At 46.6% G+C, this 22,395-nt stretch overlaps 2 protein-coding genes and 1 pseudogene across 3 annotated transcripts; 1 reads left to right on the forward strand and 2 right to left on the reverse strand.

Moving 5' to 3' along the window:
• Positions 1-7,680: 7,680 nt before the first annotated feature.
• Positions 7,681-11,830, forward strand: LOC120708907 (abhydrolase domain-containing protein C22H12.03-like). Its single transcript, XM_039994341.1, has 13 exons — positions 7,681-7,886; positions 8,815-8,961; positions 9,039-9,065; positions 9,182-9,272; positions 9,579-9,622; positions 9,710-9,808; positions 10,247-10,304; positions 10,410-10,462; positions 10,571-10,672; positions 10,779-10,844; positions 10,965-11,089; positions 11,167-11,338; positions 11,416-11,830. Exons 1-13 carry the CDS (start codon positions 7,761-7,763, stop codon positions 11,500-11,502), a joined length of 1,197 nt encoding a protein of 398 aa, XP_039850275.1. The 5' UTR covers positions 7,681-7,760; the 3' UTR covers positions 11,503-11,830.
• LOC120710283 lies at positions 11,772-14,105 on the reverse strand (annotated as a pseudogene).
• A 643-nt stretch (positions 14,106-14,748) lies between these two features.
• LOC120708908 lies at positions 14,749-22,158 on the reverse strand. 2 transcript variants are annotated; one of them, XR_005689511.1, is made up of 2 exons: positions 19,287-22,152; positions 14,749-15,266 (listed from the first exon to the last, which is right to left on the reverse strand). XR_005689511.1 is itself a non-coding variant. In XM_039994342.1 (2 exons), the coding sequence occupies exons 1-2, from the start codon at positions 20,035-20,037 to the stop codon at positions 15,115-15,117; spliced, it is 903 nt and encodes a 300-aa protein (XP_039850276.1). In that variant the 5' UTR covers positions 20,038-22,158; the 3' UTR covers positions 14,749-15,114. The 2 variants fall into 2 exon arrangements, 1 of the variants encoding a protein (XP_039850276.1); XM_039994342.1 differs by having other exon boundaries at positions 19,287-22,158.
• Positions 22,159-22,395: the final 237 nt, after the last annotated feature.

Below are 22,395 nucleotides of genomic sequence, written 5' to 3' on the forward strand. Positions count from 1 at the left end.
ATTGGATCTTAGAGGAGGAGATGGTGACAAATAGAAAACTTTTGAGAGGCTTCCAAACCATTTCCCTGCGGTGCCCTACCTACGCCCTAATTTTCTTGTCTATTCCTAATGTGGACCGGGGCATGCAGTTGATTGCTGGCCCAGCCAGCAGTTCTCTTGTCCTTTTCCGGTTTTCCCGGGTTGAAGAATTAAGGGTAAAATGGTACATCATCGTCTTCTAGACCTTGGAGGTAATGCAATGCTTGCATGATCCATTTTTTACCTAACTTCTCCAGATGAAAGCTCATGCATGTTCTCGTTGGCCATCGCCAGATTTAACGTCCAAGATAAGATTGTATCATACCATCATGAGGGTCACATATCACTCTGAGCGTCTCATCAAGACCTGCCAGACATGGTTAGGTTAACCTTGAAGGCTCTCCCGATGGATTACAGTTTCGAGTGCTCTTCATAAGGAGGTAGCACAAGGTGAAGCCTTTTCGCACTACTATAAAAAACATTAACCGAGGCAGACAAAAATCATTAATCGAGACGGTTTTTGCAAACGCCTCGGAACTACTGTCACGGTTAATCAAGCATTAACCGAGGCGGTTGGGCTGCCCGCCTCGATTAATCAAATAAAAAAATAAAAAAATAGAAAGCCTGTGGACAGGCCCGCCAAGCCCATCCACGGGAGAGGCCACCGCCGCTGCACCGCTGCTCGCGCCGCAGCCGGGGGAAGCCGAATCCGGCCCCTGCTCGCGCGGATCCGGCCCCTGCTCGCCCGTGCCTTGCTCCGCCGGTGGCCGCGCCCGTGCTCGCCGGCGCTGGATCCGCCCGGTGGCTGCGCTCATCCTCGCCTGATCCACGCCAGGAAGGGGCCGCCGCCGCCGTGGGACAGAGGGGAGGGGAGGAGAGGGCTCGCCAGGAAGGGGCCGCCGCCGGGGAGCGCCAGGTTGCCGTGCCATGGGGGCTCGCCGGGGGCCACCAGGTTCGCCGCGCCATGGAGAGGGAGCAGGGCGTGGAGGAGGGCTCCTTGAGCCCGCGCGCCACCCCACCCCTCCACGGCCGTCGGATCTAGGCAAGGAGAGGGAGGAGGGCGGCCCGACCGCGGGCGCCGCCCCGCCCCTCCACGGGCGTCGTCGCACCCCCAGGCCTTCCTCCACGCCCCCCCCCCCCCCCCCGCCTGGCCACCTCCGTCGCCGCACCTCCGCCATGCGTGCCCCGCCGCCGCCGCTGATGCGCGCCGCCGTCGGGGTGAGGGGAGGAGGAGGGCGCCGCCGTCGGGGTGAGGGGAGGAGGAGGGCGCCGGCGTCGGGGCTCTGGGCGTCGGGAGAGAGAGGGTGCGCCGTCGGACCGAGGGAGGGGAGAAGTGAGGAAACCCTAACTTCCTCTGCTATAAATATAAATCCGGTAGTGGGCTGAGAAATGAGCTTTTGGTGGGCCTCAGCAATATTAATCGAGACGGGTTGAATTAAGAGGTCCGCCTGGGTAAATGGGTGCATTTTTGGAGGCGGACGTTCTAAGGTTGACCGCATCGGTTAATAAAATGTGACCGCCTCGATTAATCCTGGCCATTAATCGATGTGGTTATTTTTTGTGCCCGCCTCCGAGCCGTTTTCAAAGCGCCTCGGTAAATCGTTTTTTGTAGTAGCGTCGTGCACAACACAGCAGTGAATCACCCATTTTTTCCACCCGAACGGCTTCCTTGCTCGTGCTAACCAAGTCATCAACGGCATCTCGCCAAGTACTAAACCTCGAGCCTTTTTTTTTGTCGTCGTAGTTGGATCCATCAAAAGCATTGGATTCATGTCATTGTGGCACGAGTACATGTCACACACACACATGAGCAGCGTGAGGTCGAGTAGCTTTTTCATGCACGCTGATCGCCCGTGACGGCAAGGGGGAGATAAGATAAAGCAAAGCAAAGCATGAGGGGCCGGCCGGGTCTGGATCTCGGGAGCAAGCAATGCAAGAAAAAAGCAACGGGGAAAGGCAACAAGGCCAAGGCAGCCGCGGGCACGTTGCCATTGGCAATCTCCAAGCACGCCACATGCAGCTCCGCGGCGGATGGATGGTGGGATGGATCTCCGGAACGCGACCCTGTCGCCCATGTTACCCCCGTTTTCCTGCTGCATCCGGCCGGGATGATCTTGTCTCGCGCGCTTGTCCGTTTTGGGGCGGCGACGCCTCGCCGATGGATCCACGAAGCAGCCAGCCGCCGACGACGACTCGCCGTCGCGGCGTCGTGCAGGCTGCAGCGGTGGCCTCGCGCGATCGCGCCATGCACCGCGCGCGTGCAGGCACAGTGTTCTCCTTTCTCTGTCTTTCCCCTTGGATGCAGAGGACGAGTCCAATCATGGAGGCCGGGGTCCTGCACCACAGCACAGTAGCGGCGTGCTGGTGGTCTCGTGCCGAGGTCACATGGCCCCTGTCACGGAATGCTCCGCGGCCGTAACGTGGCGTGCCGCCCACTGGCTCGCTTCTCGGGTTCGGTAGCCTGCTCTGCTCTTCCTCTTCCTGTCTCCGTGCCATGGATATTCTAAGCTCGTCAAAGGCAGGCAGCAGCACACATGCATGCTGCTTATAGTTAAACCCGTGCTAAGACAACCGAGGGAGGGATGTCCTGCCGACATGCAGCCTGCCTCGCCTTTTATTCTTCTTCATCCCTCCAAAAAAAATTCTTCTTCAATAAACTGTCTGCAGAGCAATGGTAGGGGCTGAGCAGGGTCGCTGACGGAGCAGCCTCGCCATGACCAGCTAGGGTCAACATGTCGGGGACGGTCCCACCTGCAAGTGACAACAGGGGACGCATGCAGGAAGGGAGGAGGAGGAAACGTCCAAGGAGCCCCCACATGAAGGCCACATGGCCTTGCATGCGCAAGAGATGCGCCTGATGCATCGATCAGGAATCTTCGCCGATCAAGTGTACGCTCGACCCATTATCCTAGTCATGTCGCCGGCCACCCGATCGATCCTCCAGGAATAACGAGGATCGGAATAAAACACATGCCTGACAACCTGAGAGCATAAAGAGTATTTTTGCCTTCAACGATCCATCAACCACGAGACCATTAACAGCAAGTCAAACAGTACTGTCAGAATTTCGTCGCGCATTCAACTGTTCATCAAGCTCAAATTACTAGTTAGTCCGGCCTGGTACGGTACGGTGACTGACGCTGTGTTGCCTAATGTCACTTCTGAACCCCAGCACCGAGACCGCTGTTCCTATCTTTCCTCTTCTTCCAAAAAGTCCCGGTGAAAGTACTGGCTCACTAACCAACCCATCATCTAATGATCTCACCAATCAATCAGCAAGGCTTCAGGGCTTCAACAACCACAGGGCACTGCTGCTGCACAACCTCTCTAGTGCTAGAATCTAGATGTAGATGCCAATTGCCAACCACACCAAATCATGCAAAGCTACGAGCAAGCAAGAGGAGAACGGACGGCGAGCGGACGTGCAGGGCTTTGGCAAGGACAAAGGGAGGGGCCTGCCAATCTGCCATCGTCCTCTCCTTCGCACGAGCGCCTACCTGATCATTGATGAACGCCGGCGCCTGCCCGGCTCTGAGCTTTCCGAGCTTTTCCGATCGGTTGGTCCATGCCCAGGAGGCCAACCGCATTACTGGACAATGCGAGGGGAGTCCGTGACAGGGCCGAGGCACCCTCCATCCCTGGGAATCTGTACCTATTGGCCGCTGAGGATCGATCGCTCAGTGGACCTCGCTAGATTCTCCTCCCTTTTCTCGCTACCCCAGACTACGAATTTGCTAGAAATCCGGGTGCCGGAGAGGAAAGAAACTCATGCTCTCAACTTTAGCTACGAAGAAACACCAGTCCTCGTAAAAGTTGCAGCCTGTGATCGTTCAACTTCTCCAAGTAAACTTGAAGGGGGGCAAATCCAATTATCCAAATGGTCAGGAACCTCTTTATGAGCGCCTAGGAATATTCGGGCGGGGAACTAAATTTGCCGGGCAAAAGGAAAAAAGAACATGGGCGTGTGAAGATTGAAGAAGGGCATGGATGGGGATTGGTTGTTGGGCCTTGCCTTTCCACCGGTCAAGATGGGGGTCCATATGTTAGCGTACTTGAACTTGCAATTGGGTTCCTCTCGCCCCTCCCCCATCATCATCTGAATCCATCCCCAGTACGGCTCGAGCCTATCTTAACATAAATCAGGGAAAAAGAAATCTTTTTGCCGTGTGGATTAGGTGAGTGTCATCATTCCTGACACATGCGAGAGGATCGCGGCGAATCTCGCAGCATTCAAAAGACTGCATTTGAAACCGCAGGTCAAGTCGTCTATTCAGATTCGATTGCCGTGAGGAGTTTGACTCTGCATTAGGTGTAGAGTTTACGAACAGTCTGAATCGCCGAGTGGCAAGAGCAGAACACCAGAAATTTTTGGATGCAAAATCCAGAGAATTTCAGCTTCACCAAAGCTCCTCAAGTCTAGTTGGCTAGAGGAGCTGAGGTATGGTCGCCTTCGTAAGGTCGCGAGTTCGAATTCTAATTAGGACGAATTTCCGCTTGTGGGCAAAAAAATCTCCTTTGCTGTGCTCGCCGCAAGGCTTGGCCCTCTCGGGCATGGGCCAGGATTCGGGGGGGGGGGTTTTTCGCGGCCGGTGAAGCCGTGTTGCTTCCTCTTAATGAAAAACGGTGGGATCCGTTCACCCCCGGCTGTGTTTTTTTAGAGAATTTCAGCTTCCAAGTGGGATTAAGCAGCATAAACTGCGTCTGTGGGACTGTTCCTGTGATATAGACATGCAGCGGCGTTCTGGTTTGTGAAATGGACAGTTAGCTAGCTTCTCCTTTTTGCAGTTAGCGGGAGTTGACAGGGAACGGATCAGGAACAAGGACAGTGTTAGTGTGCCACGTACAGCTAGCAGCTCGAAGAAGAAAGAGTAGCAGCAGTCTCGTCGTACAGCAACTACAGATACGATGCCAAGTATCACGAAAATACACACGGGAAGGTCCATACAGCTTTCACAGCGTGGTTGATAGTACCAGCACTAACCAGTAGCACTGTAGATACGATGTCAGGTACAGAAGTATCATGAGAGCTTTGCAGGTAATGACAATACAGCGCAGAGTATATACACTAGGAGGGGCAGATGTGTGCCAAATGAACATTTGGATTGTTCGATGATAACAGCAAGACTAGTTGGAATGATGGTAATGCTTCTTCCTGGGATTGTCTCTGTTCGCACGGAGACGAGCATTCTGCAAGCAGGAGGTCGACGTGACGACGTCCATTCCTTATCCAATGAATATCCATGACTGAAAAGGGGGAGAGGAAAATGCAGCAGACATGGGGATCGATCAGGATCCCCTGAAAACGTACACCACACAAGCAATTTGTCGCTGAACCTTGGACCAGGGTATCGTTTGCCTTTGGTTCGGAGATGACTTGCAGACCATGAGACGAAATCAGGAAGCTCCATCTCTTCTCAAACAGCCCCTCTCCTATTTTCCCCCTTTATTCTCTCAAGAGAATGTGGTGAAAAAGTAAAACAACAGCCCATCAGGTTTAGAAGGACATCTGTCCGTGAGAGTCCAGATCAACGAACCATCACATCATCTCGCCCGTCAGCTGAAAATTTGTTTCTGAAGATCAACACTGACAGGACGCTGTTAACAACACCTTTATCTTAAGAGGACAGAGAGAGCATTAATACCTCTAGGTGCATCTGTTTGTAGGAAGAGAGAGAGCTGAAGGTGACATACAAGCTACCAGCAACGCCGACCGATCGTACCCAGGAGACCAAGTACAGCGAAATGCCGGGTCGGCATTCAGATGCAGACCAAGGACTAGAGAAACAGACAGAGAGGACTCTTTTACTTTGTTGCTTGGTTCCATTAGAATTAGATTCATCGTTTTCCCAACAACAACCATTGGTCAGGAGGGACCTGCAATCGACAAGGCGTTCTGAACGAAGGTCTGGCACTGCAGGATCGATGACCTCGAGCGCTTGGTTTCAGCCGTTCAACTATGTCGCCCCCGCCGTGCCGTCCGCCGCCACTAGAACAACACAAGAAAGGGGAGGCGGCTATTGGCAGCGGCTCGTCGACTCTTCGCTGCTGCGATGTTGATGCGAAATGCTACAGCGCAGGCCATCTTGGTGGTGCCCCTGGCCGGTCTCAGTCAGAATGCAAGCCGCCGATCAATAACCAGTTGCGAGGGCAAAGCTCAGACTGCTAGTTTTCAAAAAAAAAAATCTCAGACTGCGGCGCAGTGGCTTGTGAGTTGTGACCGAGCTGCGGCACGCGTGCCCGCCTTCCAGAGGCTAGAACCTGGAGCAAAGCCAGGCGGCGGCGCGAGTGGAAAGCCCGCGCGAGAGTTCGGCAGCCAGGTTCACGCGGCCGAGCGCGGCCTCCCGAACTGTTGCGTGCAGACAAACGGCACACGCGCGGCGCCCGTCGTGCAGTCGTCTTGGCATGGAGCATCGAAACAAGCAGCAGCGCGCCGCGCAGCCACCGGACCTGCTGTCTCTGTGCACGGTGCACCGTGCACGCCGCCGCACACGACGATGGCGTGCGGCCCTCGGTGTCTGGTTTTGTGCGCGCGCGAGCTAAAACGATCATCGGAGGACTCGGGAGGCACAAGCACAGGGCCGTAGCGGCAAATCGGGAGACCCTATGCGAAATAACAGATTGAGGTTCTAGTGGCCAAGTGCAGGATCACAAATACCAAACAACAGCAACCGGTAAGCCAGGGGCGAAACTGCCCTTTGCCGTTGGGGTCGCCGGATGAGACGAAATCTGTCAAATAAAAAAGACAACACTGTTCAGCACTGTTTACGCATGTATATGACCCCGGTGTTTAATGGAGCCGACCCTGACGGTTTCGTGTTTTGGCTTCACCCCTGCGGTAAGCGCGATCCGTGCGAAAGCAAGCAGCAACAAGTGATATGTCTACGACAATTCATCTTCCAGGGACAATTTGGGCAACATTTTGCCACAAATTAAGCCAACAATAAGCTAAATTAAAACCTCCACATAATTATATTTAATATATACCTAGTATTTTTTAGCCCTTCGAATTTGAACAGCCCGCACGGCCCTAAAAAACGGGCATGCGGAGGGGACGTTCGGCGCCGACTGCACGGCTTGGTCTGCTTACAAGTCACCAGAAGCCTGATTTTGGTTGATTTCAAAATTTGCCCTACCAAATCATGGACCGGTTATAAGATATAATAGGTGTATCAAATTTATTTGCTAAAATATGAGCAAGAATAGTAATTGGTTGAGTGCTAAAATATGGTGGCTAAAATTTTGACCGTCAATTGACTGATGCCAAAATACAAGTACCATAAAATGGGATTTGCACCAACAGTCAAAACGTGGGCGAGCTAAATATTGCCGAATCAAATGAATATCAAAGTTTATAGACTTACACATTTTTTCTTTTTGAAATCTATAGACTTACACATTTTGACAAAAAAAAATACACCCGACCAATCAGGCCCGACTTCCCCACGACTCGCGCGGGTCCCAGCCCACCCGCCCACCGACCAGACCCGCCGCCGCGAATACCTTTCCCGTACCCAACCCCCTACCTGTCAGTGACTCCGTGGACCAGCCACGTGTCCAGGGGCCCGTGCGCCAGCCTCTAGAGCTTTGGGTTCTCCGCCCCCACCTTTTTCCGCCCGCCTCCCACCACGAAAAAAACAAGCGAATCAATCGAGCATTTTTATTACAACGAAAACACACGCCAATTTGGCTCGTCTCGGTGCGCCGCGCCCTCCGCTGCTGACCACCCACTCGCCGGTGATCTGATGGCGGCGCCGCCGCGCGCAGCGCCGCTCGCGTTCTCCGCGGAGGCGAGGACGTCCGCGCTCGGGGCCGCGTCCTTCTCCGCGCCGCGACGGGGTGCTAGGGTTCGCGCGGCGCGGCCACGGGAGGTACGGGCTCTTTTCGCTTGGTCTGGGTGGCCCAAATAGTTCTGTGTTCGATCGCCGCGGTCGTGGCTGTAGGAGATAATGCTGGGTCGGTTCGTGGGTGCTGCCGCATCGCGTTGTTGGGTTCAAGCTGAACAGGAGCTGTTGGTGCAATTTTGGGGGTGTGAAGTGACGGGTGGTGAATTGGTGATCGGCCTAATGTAGATTAGCTGGGTCAGCTTCACAGCAGAATCTCACTGCTATTGAAGCGTGCAAAATGTTATTCTGATGCATTTCTTACATTTTGACCTATCTGCTTTGCAGGCTGCTGCTTTGATTGTTTTGATTTCACAGCCATAGCGTGGTCCGTGTTAGACCCATTTTGTGGTCGTATGATTGTCCTAAAATATACTTGATATATAACCTGGAGACAATAGAAGGAATAAATTTTAGGGTATTGGGAGTAATGACCATGTGTATATCAGTCATTGTGACAAGGTTCTTACAGCTGTAGTGACAAGTCATTAATTTTTTTTCTGTGGCAATTTTAAGTGTTTGCTGTGGTAAACTAGGTCTTCCGTGATCAGTTTATTTAAGTGTTTCCTGTGGTAAACCTAAGTCTTCTGTGGGCAATTATAAGTTAGTGTTCTAAACTGCAAAAAAAAATTTACTATGATCATTGCTAAAGAGCACATCTGTTCGTATTTATACTAGTTCAACTATTATTCTTTCTTGTTCTTTTATTCCATAAAACACATATGATGCAATAGGAGGTAGATCTTGGAGCTCAAACTGGGTTGTGATGAAGAGTTCACAACACAGAAAATTTAATTACATGAACATTAGCTTGCCTGCATGTATTGTTGTTTTCTGCCCAAATTGTCCCATTTATTTATCACCAACAGGATCTGAAAATTTCTGCTGTTTTTGTACATTTGCTTCTTGTTTTCAGGAGAATTTCAATAACCATCGCTTGCTGATGTCATCTAATACGAATTCAAGGTCATTGGTGTGCTCTCCGTGCAATTGTGCTCAAATGGCTTTGGCCGACAGAAGAATTGTGAATCAACCTGATGTTGACAAGCATGCTGGAGTTCTGGTATGGGGGTTTTCAAGTATTTGTATGGGACAAGTCCTCCACCCTTGTGCTAACAAATGTTTTCTGTGCACCTGCAGGCCTATGAACTGGTCCAAGGAAACCTTGTAAGTTTTGTTTTCACTTCAATGATTAGCCATTAGTTGTAACACTAGCTCAATGTTGAAATGTTTCTGTTCCATCGAGATTTCGAGATAACTCATATTCAACACTTTAACTTCAGGTGCAGTGGAATTCATTTATGGACAAATCAATACCTGATCCACCAACAGCTGTTCTCCTTCATGGCATCCTTGGGAGCAGGAAAAACTGGGGTAAATGAAAATGTTCAACATATGCCTGTAATTCGCCTTCATCGAGCATTGGCGCATTTCACATTTTGTTATGTGTTTGCAGTTGGGCAAAAACCTTAACACCTTTATGTTTTGCTTGCGAACCACAACAACAACATAGCATTTTTTCCCAAGCAAGTTGGGGTAGGCTAGAGATGAAACCCGAAAGAAATAAGTTCAAAGTTCAGGCACATTGATAGCTAGTCTCCAAGCGCTCCTATCCAAAGCTATCTCTTTAGCTTGCGAACCACAGTACTAACAATTTTTTTTTATTATTCATCTGCGAAGGATCTTTTGCGAAGAGGTTGGCTCAGGAATTCCCAATGTGGCAGGTCATTATATCTATTGTTCCGATGATGGTCTGAATTGCTTAACAATGCAGAAACTAACAAGGACTGATATTTGTTCTCTTCATGCAGTTTCTCTTGGTTGATTTGCGATGCCATGGCAACTCAGCATCAACTAAGAAGCGCGGGCCACACACTGTTGCCTCAACTGCTCTTGATGTTCTAAAGCTGGTTTGTAGCTTCTTGCAATTTATGCCTTGCCCACCTTTTTTCTAATGTCTTCTACCTTCATTTTTCGCCAATAGAACAAGATGTGTACCTTGTTTGAAAATAAACTGCATATATGTCCAATTGGCTTGCGCAATATCTGTAAATTCATTTTTATTGCAAATCTAGCTTTATGCATTTGGGGACAGGCTGGATTCCCAGTGTTTGGTGACTTGGCCTAACTTCGTGTGACCTTACACACATCAGAATCATATAACAAAATGCAGATTTGAGGTTACTGTAATTTAATAATCAGCACTTTGAAGTAACTTACAAAGTCATTTTTTTTTGCCTGGCATTACACCTGTTTTAAAACTTTTATGCTATATGTGCTATCTGTTATTTCTCAGTTGTTAACACCTTTTCAGCTCCCTTATCTTTTGCTTTATCTAAATCCAACAGTTAGTGCAGCTCAGGCTAACCCCTCGGGTTTTGGTTGGTCACAGCTTTGGCGGAAAAGGTTATTTATTTATTTATTTATTATGTCTTTACCTTTTAGAAATGGACTGCTTTATATTGAAAGTAATTAAAATATGTCTTTGATACTCATAAATGTCTTTTGCAGTGGCCCTAAGTATGGTAGAACAAGCTGCAAAACCACTTGCTCGTCCTGTTAGAGTGAGTTTTACTTCTAGTTCTGCATGTTATTAGTGTAGTGGAAATGAGATTGCAGATATTATTTCTTCTCTTTTGTGGTAATTTTCTCAGTATTCTGTTCCTCAAAAGGTATGGGTCCTTGATGCTACTCCTGGCAAAGTTCGTGCTGGAGGAGATGGTGAAGATCACCCTGCAGAACTAATTGAATTCCTCAGGAGAATGCCCACGCAGGTTGGCCTTTAAAAGTTCTCTTAGAAAACTAGTACTACTTTATTTATGTTTTGGTGCTGCATGACTGTTTTATGATTCATTTTTTTCATTTATTGTTGAAATCCAGGTTTCTTCAAAGCAGGAGGTTGTCGATGCTCTTGTTAAAGAACAATTTTCTATGGATGTTGCACGGGTGTGATTTCAATACTAATTGCTCATTAAGACGCCCTTTTAGGCTACTCTATTTTGTTCTCTCCAATGAAACAACAGGGATTCCTTTTCAGCTTTTGTTTTGGCTGATTCTTTGTTTCAGTGGGTGGCCACGAATCTACATCGGAGCAGTCCATTAGGTCAGCGATCATCTACAAGCTTTTCATGGGCTTTTGATCTAAATGGCATCTCGGAGATGTACAAGTCTTATGAAGATACTAACTTGTGGTAAATTTTCATAGATGCCAGTTGAGATCATCCTAAGCATTTATGTTGCGTGACTAATTGAATGTTGCCCCATTCAGGAGGATTGTAGAGACTGTTCCAAGGGGGGTTCATATTAATTTTCTAAAAGCTGAACGGAGTTTACATAGATGGGCTCTTGAAGACCTCCAAAGAATTCATACTGCAGAAGAATTAGCTGCAGACGAGGGAGGAGGAGTTGAAATGCACGTGCTTGAAGATGCTGGACACTGGGTATTTTGACGTCTGCCTAATATTTTAACTTTAAGTCGCAAACCAAAAGATTTAATTATTTGCATTTTTCTTTTCAGGTTCACGCTGACAACCCAGATGGTCTGTTTCGGATTCTTTCATCAACCTTCCGGATCGAGACTACTATAAGAGGAATGCAAGACTAAGTACCAAACCGTAATTGATCCAGCATTGATATGAGCTGAGGCAATGGCATGAATAGAAGAAGTGTATATTACAATGAGGGGAAAACCGTCAGCGATGATGCTAACTGCTACCATTGGCGCGTCTGTTCATTTGTTCATTCTTTTCATGTATGGCGTCTGTAACATGATAGTCATCTACACTTGTGCTGTTTCTTGTAATTTACTAATTTTATCTGTTACTAGGTTTGTGCCCGTGCGTTGCAACGGGTGGCAAAAATTAAAACCTCATATACCAATATTCCCATGATATAGAATACAATCGTTTCAAGCTTTCACAAATTATTTGATATAATATAATCTCGAATTCTCAACCTATACACCACAACTCATCAAAGTCGTCGTACTCGTGATGTACTCTCCTGATTCATCATTGTCCTGTTCTCTCATAGAATTCTTTCTGAGCATCCCATTCTTTGACGGCCTCATCTATCTTGTCGCCCAATAATTTATCACTCTGAAGGATGTGCTTAGCATCTTCAATGTTGACGTTTGGCTTGCCTCTGTCAAGGTGGAAAGTAATGGTAATCGGATAGCAGCAGGTTCAAACCAGTGCTCTAGTGAGTAAAGTTCGAAATTCGTACACACATGTAGGGCACAGGTAACAAGGGGCCAAGCACCTGCAAAGGCCAATTCTTTGGCTTCAGCATACTCCTTTGCCAATTTATTGATGCTATCAAGCTCAAACTCCGCACCCTGGAGAGGTAGAAGAAATATGTCTAGTAATAGAAGTGCATTTGCATAAATTATCTCATCACAAAATGAACGACTGGCAGGCTGCCCTTGAAGTTATTTTGTTATATTTCCAACCCAACAACACAGTATAACAATTCTCTAATCAGGCCTCAAGGAAATTAAGAGGAATCACAGGTCCTTAAGGAAATTAAGAAGAAGCACAGGTCCATCTTAATGATATTGTGTTCAAACATAAAACTGGTAGGATCATAGACTCACAGGGAGTGTGCAAATTACAAATCATGAAGTAGTGTAAATGCAGTGTCGCAACGATAGGACAAAGAACTATAAAAACAGTGTATATGTAGAACTAAATATATTAGAACATACCAGGGTCCATGTGCATATAACTTTCTGCTTGGGTGTTTACGAACAACCTGCAGTATAAAAGTACAGGAACACTATCGGCATGGAATACTAATAGTCTTGTTTGCACGAGAAGATAACACCAGTAATAAACTACATTGTAGATCAATATGCAAGATGGGTGTAGCTAGTCGAGGAACTTGATGAAAGCACAAGCACATCAGTGAGGTGAAAAATATGTCACTAATCTTATTCATATATCCATAGGTGCAAAATACTTGATGAAAGCGCAAGCACATCAGAGAGGTGAAAAATATGTCACTAATCTTATTCATATATCCATATGCCTTACCAAGGGACAAGTAGATCTTGAACTGTGGCTTGTATGGCTGACACTGAGACAGACAGTAAAGGCAGTAAAGCCCAGGCAATCTTCGGTGTAGAGAACTTTGAGAAGTCAAATGACCTGGAGCACAATTAAATAAAATATAGTTCAGAAGTGGCAGGAAAAAGAAGGTTCATTAGCAATTGCGAGTTCAGTTCAGAAATTTGCTTTTCCAGGAAACCAACACATACCAATACAATGCAGAAAGAGAGACTGCATGAAGAAATTGGAGTTTGTCTTAGGTCTGCCTTCATAGAGATAAGAAAATTGATCCTAACTTGCATCTCTGTCGCTACCACATTGTCACAAATATGCAAACAGTGCCAAATTGCTCACCTCAGTAACTCACATGGTAGCTTCAGTAATTCAGGTTAGAAGAATTTTAAAGCACTTGTTTGAATACAATCTATCAAAGGAAAATCATATGGTTCATGGAGGCATTGAAGTTAGAAGAATTTAACCAGCTTTGTTTTCAGTTCAGATGATGTAAAACAGAGACATTAACTGTCATGGCTGGTTATCCTTTCCAAGGCTAGGTCATGGAGTATCTCTGCCCAGAATAATGGTAAGGTCATGCCTGAACCATCTTTTTCATACCACCCAGTACCCATTCTAAATGTAGAAAACATGGAACAATAGCCAATCTAAAATATAGAAAACTGGGAGTGCACGATGTGGTCTTATTTCAGGATCCAAAACAGGCCAATAAGGAATGGTCATGGACGCAACACATGCTGTGCCTTTCCTGAGCAACAATTGAATCCAGAAATTCAATCACCCATTTGCGGATTTAACAACAATTTGGATGACTACAACCATGGATTAGAAGATGACGTACCAGGAATTCAGTTGAGGACGGCGCGAGGGAGTCGACGGCTGCGGGGTGGAAGGAGCCGCGCGCGAGGGGCTAGGGCGTCCGGAGTCGGCACAACGTCGGGACCGTGGTGGGCGGTCGCCTACGACCCCTCGCCTGCCGACGCTGCTCCTACCGCGGCTGGAACTCAGCTTCCTCCTCGCAGAAGCAGTTATCAACTCTGAGGTGAAGCGCGGTGGCGGCGTCGGGAGGAGCGGCGGGTCCCCGACCGGCGCCCCAAGGGCGGTGCGTCGGCGTCGCGGCAGGGCGGCGTCCCGAGAACCGCATGTCGGGGAGTAGCGGCGCCGCGCGTCGCGCGGGGCGGCATCTCGAGGGCCGCTATGTTGGGGCGGAGGGCTGTGGCGGCGTGAATGGGAAGCGAAGGCATCGCGAGGGCCAGGCGGCCACGGCCAGGGCGTCGACGGGGCGGACGGAACGAAACGAAACGAAGGGAGACGACTGAGTTATTGCGTATCGTTCATTCGTTTGACGACGGAATCCGAGGGCTCTCGTTGTTTACGGGCAGAACGACGAAGCGTGGGGGGCGTGGGAAGTTTTTCGAATGGAGGCTGTACCCAGTGGCGGAGCCAGAGCTTAAGGGCGTGTTTGGGGCCGCGTACGGGTGGCTTATCCGCAAAAAACGCAGAATAAGCCCGCCAAACGCCGCGCGTTGGATGCGTGTTTCCAAGCCGCCCGCCCACCGTTTAAGCGGGATTTGTACTGCGCTGGTGAGAATCGAGAGAAGCGGGCCGCGTTAGCTTATCTCAGTCGCGCGTTTGTCACCCGCGCCCCCAAACATGGCCTAAACTAGGGGGGTTTATTTTGTTCTTCTTCCTTCTCTCTTCTCTTTTTCTCTTCTTCCTCTCTTCTACTTCTTTCTCCTCTTCACTATGCCAAAATTTTCTTGGGGGGGGGGGTGGCTGGTGGGAGCTCCAATGGACAACATGGGGGAGGGGGGCTGAAGCCCCATGCCCCCACGTTGGATCCGCCCCTGGCTGTACCCCATTTCCATTGCAAACAGAAATACTGAAAGTCTGATACAAGAAAAGGGAACGAGAAGAGGGAAGGGAAACTGAGAAACGACTGAGCTTTGACATTCAAAACTCAGACGCTCTACCCCAAATTCCTCCAAAGCTCTAGGATTCCTAAAGCAAGCCTCCTAACAAGTACTTTATTACAACCTTAAGCAAAAGACGCATAAAGACAGCCTAGCGTACAGACCACAGCCAAGTGCGAAAAGACATAGAACAAAAGGGCAAAACACCAGCTGCACGACTTCAGCAAAGAGAAGACTTAATCAGGCATCAGTCTCATCGTCAGAATCATCATCCTGATGTGCCGGAAGGTAGATCAGTGGTCGGGGTTCTTGGGCCAGGACCTTGTAAGCACACGCCAGAAGTACTTTGCCACCTTCCAGAATCTTGCTCTGTAGATCAGCACCATACAAACCTGATCAATAAGATATAAAAGAGCAAGTATGAATAATAATTTCAGCTGGGTGTTTCAGATGTTTATTGTCGAAGCAGGCTTTGTTCCTGCGCTTCCAGATTGCCCAGCATATAGCAGCTAGACACAACATGTAAGTTGAAGAGCCTCCTGGTAACCATTTTTGGATCCAACTATGATATTGAACAAAATCTCCAGGAATGTTTGTGGTGCCAAGACAGCGACCGACAATCCCCCAAATGACTCTAGCCACTGGGCAGAGGAAAAAAAAGGTGCGCAGTTGATTCCAAATCCTCACAGAAACAGCAAGTAGGATTGCCCACCCAGTTTCGTTTCACCAGGTTTTTCTTAGTTAAGATGGCATTCTTTTCTGCAAGCCAACAGAAGATCTTGATTTTGTATGGAATCTTTGCTTTCCAAATATGAGAAAATTTTGGTCCAGACTCATCTGAAGTTAGATGGTTGTACATTGATTTAGTAGAGAAAAAGCCATATTTGCTCCATTTCCAGGTCACAACATCATCAATATTATCAAAGCTAAACTTGTAAACATCCCCTAGAATTTTAATCCAGTTTTCAAAGAGAATAGGTGGGAGCCATCTTCTGAAGTTTAGACGGCCATCCACAGTCAAGACATGATAGACAGAGACCAATTTATCATGACAAAGGTCATATAGAATAGGAGCAATAACGCAAAGTGGTTTATTATAAAGCCAAGGGTCTTCCCAAAAGAGAGTCAATTTACCATTATTCACTTTTAACTTCCTACCTCTCAAGTAAAAACATCTCACACTGAGAAGGTCAGACCACACAGGGGAGTCATCAATTCTGTGTTTTATAGAACTAAGTAACCCCCCTCTGAAATATTTGTTTTTCACAATGTCCTGCCAGAGGCTATTTTCATGGTCCAGTTTCCACCACCATTTACAGAGAAGACTAATATTCATCTTCCTAATACTTTTAATGCCCAAATCTCCTTTTTCTTTACTATGGCATATTGTACTCCACTTAACCAGATGGTATTTTCTTTTGAGGCTATTGCCTTCCCAAAAGAAGGTTCTTCTCTGCTTGTCAAGACTGTCAGTGACAGTTTTAGGTAGGAGATACATTGACATATGATATATGAAAGTAGTGGATAAGCTAGAGTTCATCAGAATGGTCCTGCCAGCAATGGACATACAGTTGCCCTTCTAATTCATCAGTTTCTTTGCATTTTTCTCAATAAGTTTATCCCAATCTTTGACATGTAATCTCCCAGGACTGACAGGAACACCAAGATATTGTAAAGTAAAAGACCCAACTTGACAGTTGAAGATATTTGCATAGGAAAGGCATTTTTTTCATGTCCCCATGAATCAAGAGAACCTCACTTTTGTTAAAATTAATCTTTAGCCCAGACATCATTTCATAAAGATAAAGGAGGAGTTTCAGATTTCTGGCCATATCCATATTGTCTTTAAGACACATAATAGTGTCATCTGCATAATGCAAGATGCTCACTCCACCAGGGATAATGTTGTCAGCCAGACCACATAGCAAATTATTTCTTTTGACTTGTCTGACCATTCTGGAGAGGCAGTCAGCAACAAAATTGAACAAAACTGGGGAGAGGGGATCCCCCTGTCTGACCCTTTTGTGACTTACAAAATAAGGGCCCTCCTTATTGTTCAGTTTTACACACATGGTACCACCAGTCACCACCATTTTTATCCAATGACACCAAGTATCACAGAAGCACCAAAGTTTTAGGAATGAGAAAAGAAAGTCCCAGCTCACTTTGTCATAGGCCTTCTCGAAGTCAAGCTTCAGGACAACTCCAATCTCATTCTTTCTTTTAGTTTCATGCAGAATTTCATGAAGAGCTAGAACTCCATTCATGATATTTCTACCCTGAACTCCATTCATGATATTTCTACCCTTCATAAAGGCAGACTGAGATTTGAGAATTAGTTTGTTCACAAGGTTCTCCAGTCTAATGGTTAAGACCTAAGTGATCTACTTATAAAGGCAATTAAGCAGGCCACATCTTGTATTTTTGGCAAAATAGTAATTATTCCATAGTTTAGCCTTCTCATGTCAAAACCACATCTGTGGAAGTCCTCAAAGAGCTCAAGGACATCACTTTTCACAATATCCCAGCAGGCTTGATAGAACTCAACGGAAATTTTGTCAGGGCCAGCAGCTTTATTCTTATCCATTTGGAAAAGAGTATGCTTAATTTCCTCTTCAGAAAAAGGACAGGTTAGAAGGCTGCTATCAGCATCAGTAACTTTTTCATCTGGTTCCCACAGATTAGGGTCAATAGGAAGAGAACTTTCTGGAACAGGACCAAAGAGATTTCTATAATACTTAGTAGCATGACTCAAGAGATCCTCATCACCTTCAATAATGTTCTCCCCATCCATCAGAGTAATAATAGTGTTTCTCCTCTTCCTTCCATTTGCCACTCTGTGGAAATATTCAGTGTTATTATCTCCTTCCAACAACCATTTTTCATGAGATCTCTTGAACCAGTATAACTCATCTTCCTCATTAATTTTAATAATCTCCTGGAGTAGTTGAGATTTTCTGACCATTTGGTCCAGAGTTAACAACCCTTCTTCTTCTAACTGTTCAAGTATAAGTATCTCCTCATGTAACTCAGTCTTTCTTTTTCTCAAGGCACCTTGCCTGTTGAAACCCCAGCCCTTAAAGTATTGTTTGAATCTTTTGATCTTTGCCTGGATCCTGTCCAGAGGGGTCTTAGCAAAACAAGGTATGTCCCAGAGTTTCTGGACATTAGGAACAAAATCTGGGTCCTTTAACCAGGTTAGTTCAAATCTAAAAGATAACTTGGAAAGAGGCACATTATCCTGAGTAATCATGATGAGAGGATTGTGGTCTGAGAGTTCCCTAGGAAGCTTATAAACCAGAGCAGTTGGAAAAAGAGCTTCCCAGGATTTGTGAGCAAGGAACCTGTCCAGTTTTTCAAGAGTAGGAAATTCCTGATTGTTGGACCAGGTGAACTTTCCACCAGTCATATGAATCTCCAACAACTCTTGTGAGGCTATGATGGAGTTGAACAGGTCAGTATGTTTATGAACTCCATTGTTTCTATTTTTCTCACTAGCAAATCTAATTAAATTGAAGTCACCTCCAACTAAGAGAGGATCCAAACTCTTGTCACAGAAGCTAGCAAGCTCAGCCAAAAATTCATCTTTATTTTCCTCTTGAGCTGCTCCATACACATTTAAAAAATTCCATTTCAATTTAAGAGCTTTGTCCCACAAATTCATCTGAAGCATGTATTTTCCTTCCCTAAAAGATCCAACTTCCAGCTTATCCATGTTAATTCCAGTAAGGATACCACCAGATCTCCCTCTGGCAGGAATCCACTTCCACAGGTAGTTTTTTTGGGGATCAAGTTTTGCCAAAACATGATCCTCCAAGTTACCTACAATAGTTTCTTGTAGGCCAATAAAGTGAAATTGGTGTTCTTGAATGAGATCTTTGAGGAAAGAGGAGACACCAGTTTTCCTGATGCCCCTACAGTTCCATATAAGGCCTTTCATTTTTTCTTTCTGTTGTCTGTTTTGGGTAAAGGTGATGCATGGTTTCCATGACCAACACTCTTACCTTTCTTTGTGACACCAGGAATTTCCTTGTGTCTAAGTTTGGAAGGTTTCCTTCTAGAGAGAGATAATCTCTTAACAGATTTTCTGTTACGTTTGGAAGACACCAAAGTAAAATCAACATCTAAAGGGGACTCATTATTCTCCCAATCAAGCAGACAAGTAGAACTATCAGAGACAGGAGGGACTACAATGACATCAGGGATCACATGATTAGGCTCTTCAGAACAAGAGGGAACTAAATTCTCAGAAGCTTTCTTGTTAAGGTTAAATCTAGCTATTTCAAGCTCTTTAATTAAATCAATGGAATGAAAACTATCAGAATCAAGAGGTACTCCCATTTCATTTGCTTTATGAATGATAGTGTCATTGTCTAGAACTGAAAAAGAATTTGAGAAAGGAGAGAAAGTACCTTCAAAGGATCTCTTTTTAAGAGGAGCATCATTTTCTGTCTTCAAGAGGTTCAGCATTTGTCTGTCACTAGTTCTTCTTTCTTCTCTAGTCTTCTTGATTTCCTCACAGGGGTTATGAAGGAGCTTCAGATTGACAGTTTTTGTACCAAGCCTACACTCAGTTTTGTTCAGAGAGTCATGTGGCAGCACCTCTTGTTCTTCTCCCAACACAACAGGGCTTGGGCTTACAAGTGAACTGACATGACCAGGGTCTTCTTGGTATGTAGCAGATTCTAGTTCAGGTTGTTGCACAGGCTGGATAGAAGATATATTGGTGGTATTTGTCATAGGAGTTTGGTTTTCCTTAGAGCTTACCTCAGCAGAATCATGGTTTGTAAGAATAGATTCAAGAAGGAAAGGATCTGGGGATTTCTGAACAGAGTTTAACTCACAACTTGCAATCCAATGAGATTCCTGCTTGTTTGCATTGTGATCATTTTCTGTTCCTAGAACAATATTCACTTCTTTCTCAAAATCAGTGCTACTATCACTGTCATCAATGAGATCATCATCTCTGGGAATATATGTTGCAGCAGGGATAGCCTCTTCCACACCAAAATTCTCTCCAATCTCCCCCTCAACTGGCTTTGATGTTTGAACTTTAAACTTACTTGACAAGAGTTTACCAGGAGCAGAGCCAGGTAGTTTGACAGCAACATCCACAACAGATCCAGTTCTACAATGTTGTTTCCCCTGAAAAGAATCCTTCATAGGATCTTTTCCTTTGTCAGTCTTAGACCCAGATGCCTAAAAAATGGTCTCTGTTCTTGGCCTTTTAGGACTGGCTTGAACCTCAGGGTTCTCTACAGCATTAGCAACCTCATGGTTCAACATGTCATCATCCTGAGAAACCTCCCTTTCAAAGAGAAAATCATAGATATACATGCCCATATTACACTCAGCAGATGGAGGGACAAGTTCCACATTTCTGCAAGCAATCTTAATTCTCACAAAATCTCTATTGAATCTGGTTGACTCATCAATTTGCATAGTTTTTCCCACCAGACCACCAATCTTGGCAATGGTTCTGAGTCCTCTTTGATCAACAGGAATCCCACCAACTTTAAACCAAGCTTGTTGCAGTTGTCCTTTAGCAGAAACAGCAGAGGTCCAGGGTTCTACAGAGAACTGGACATCCAAACCTTTCACTCCCAGATCAAATTTGCTGTATTCCAAGACCATTTTAGCCGAGGGGAATCTCATAGCAAATTTGTTATCAGCAATCTTTCTAGCAATCCACTTCCAATGCTCACTACTAACCACTGTCTTGAATTCATTTTCAATTTGCTTTGCAGAGAGCTCTCCTTTTCTCACAGTGATGATTGCAGTGCTAGCTTTTTCTCTGACTACTTTAGGGTCGATATTCTCATCAATATAGAAGAAGCTCTGGTTCATTACTTGTGCAGCACATAGTTCAGGTCCAACATTCCAAAAGGGTTCCCTCTTGCAATCAAGGATAGTGTGATTTGCAAAGCCACATAACTCATAGAACATATTCCTCCTGCACTCACCAGTAGAGTGATTCTTAAGACCACATATAGTACAGGCAAGCCTACCAGGGTTCTGTTGCTTCCCTTGGTTGATATCACTCTGATGTTTCCCCTGAGCAGTTTTTGACTCATCAGACCCTCCAGGGAATTGTCGCTGTTTCATGTTGTCAGTAGGGTTGGGTTGTGTGCCCTGATCCTCTTGTTTGGGATTTTCTTTTGACTGTCTGTTTTCCTGCTCTTTGAAGTCAGCATATGGGTTTCCTCTAGCACTGTTCTAGGCAGCCCTATCCCAATTGCTAGATGAGGAGCCACCAGCATATGAATCTTTCTTAAAATCAGAATTGCGCCCCCCAGGCCTGCGCCAATCATCTCTCTCATCACTATGTTCAGCAGCAATCCTATCAAACTCCTCTATCCTATCTGAACCCCTAGGGACTGGCTCATGTTGAGGTAGCCAAGAATGATCAGATTCATAAGATTCATAATCCTGTCCCCTTTGATCACACCCATCGATACGTTGCCAAACATTGGTGAGGGCATTGGTTCGCCCAGCACCCTGTCCTTGGCGACTAGAACCAAAACCCTCTCTCCGATTCATCTCAGACCTCAAAACCCTGGAGATAGCGAATCCCTAACAACTTGAGCGTAAGATTTCGGGATCACCTTCTCAGCTTGTTGGAGTTGGAAGTAACCCACGAATCTCCCAATTGCAGCGAAATGCGAAGGAGCTTCGGAGGGAAGTGGATCCATGAACCCTAGGCAAGATGGTGGAGGACTGCTTGTGCGGCTGGATCTGCCAGAAGGAGATGACCTAGGGTTCCCTTCGTGCTTGTGATGAACGACGTGTGTCCCATGGAAAGGATCGACGCCCAAAATTCCTTCACAAATCCGACAAACGGGAGGTAATCGTACCGCACCCGGTTTTGGGATCTTCCCAAAACCAGTTCGGTGGGGATCCACCTGCAGAGAGCTTCCCTCTGCAGCGATCCGTTCCCACTCAGAAACCAACTTTTGAGATTCCTTTGGAATCTCCCGCTCGGGTTGATGTGCTGATTGCCATCGAAATTGGATCGGAATGTTCCTGAGATCCACAGAGTTCGAATCGAAGCGCTCAAGTAAGGAACTCACCTCCGATTTCGATTGACGAGACGCACACGAGGAATCAAAAGAGAACGAGAGGGAAGCACCAAGGTGACGCCCGGGAGGCATGGGACGAAACATCCTTAGATAGGGAGCATCATTCATTGGCCTCAAGTCTGCGATCGGACGTCTGCAATTTCACGCAAGGCGACGGACGAGTCGCCAATTGGAACTTTTTAGGTGTAGAGAAGAGATACACTGAATGTATCAGGAAAATTTCCAACTTGTCTCAGTAATTGACACTGAACGTCGCCCAAGTCGCCGTCCACCTCGCGTAGAGTCGCTGTCAGCCCCCGATAGGTCGAACCTGTGCACGCGCACTGTGAGGATCTCGGGGGTGAATCCCTTGAGGTAGACCTGGACGTCGAACAGCTCGCCGCCGGAGGCCACCACGTATGCCCTCGAGTAGTTGGACTCGTCCGGGAACTCGGCGTGTGCG

This window comes from Panicum virgatum, chromosome 5K (genome assembly GCF_016808335.1).
Source record: "Panicum virgatum strain AP13 chromosome 5K, P.virgatum_v5, whole genome shotgun sequence".
NCBI classification, from domain to species: Eukaryota; Viridiplantae; Streptophyta; class Magnoliopsida; order Poales; family Poaceae; genus Panicum; species Panicum virgatum.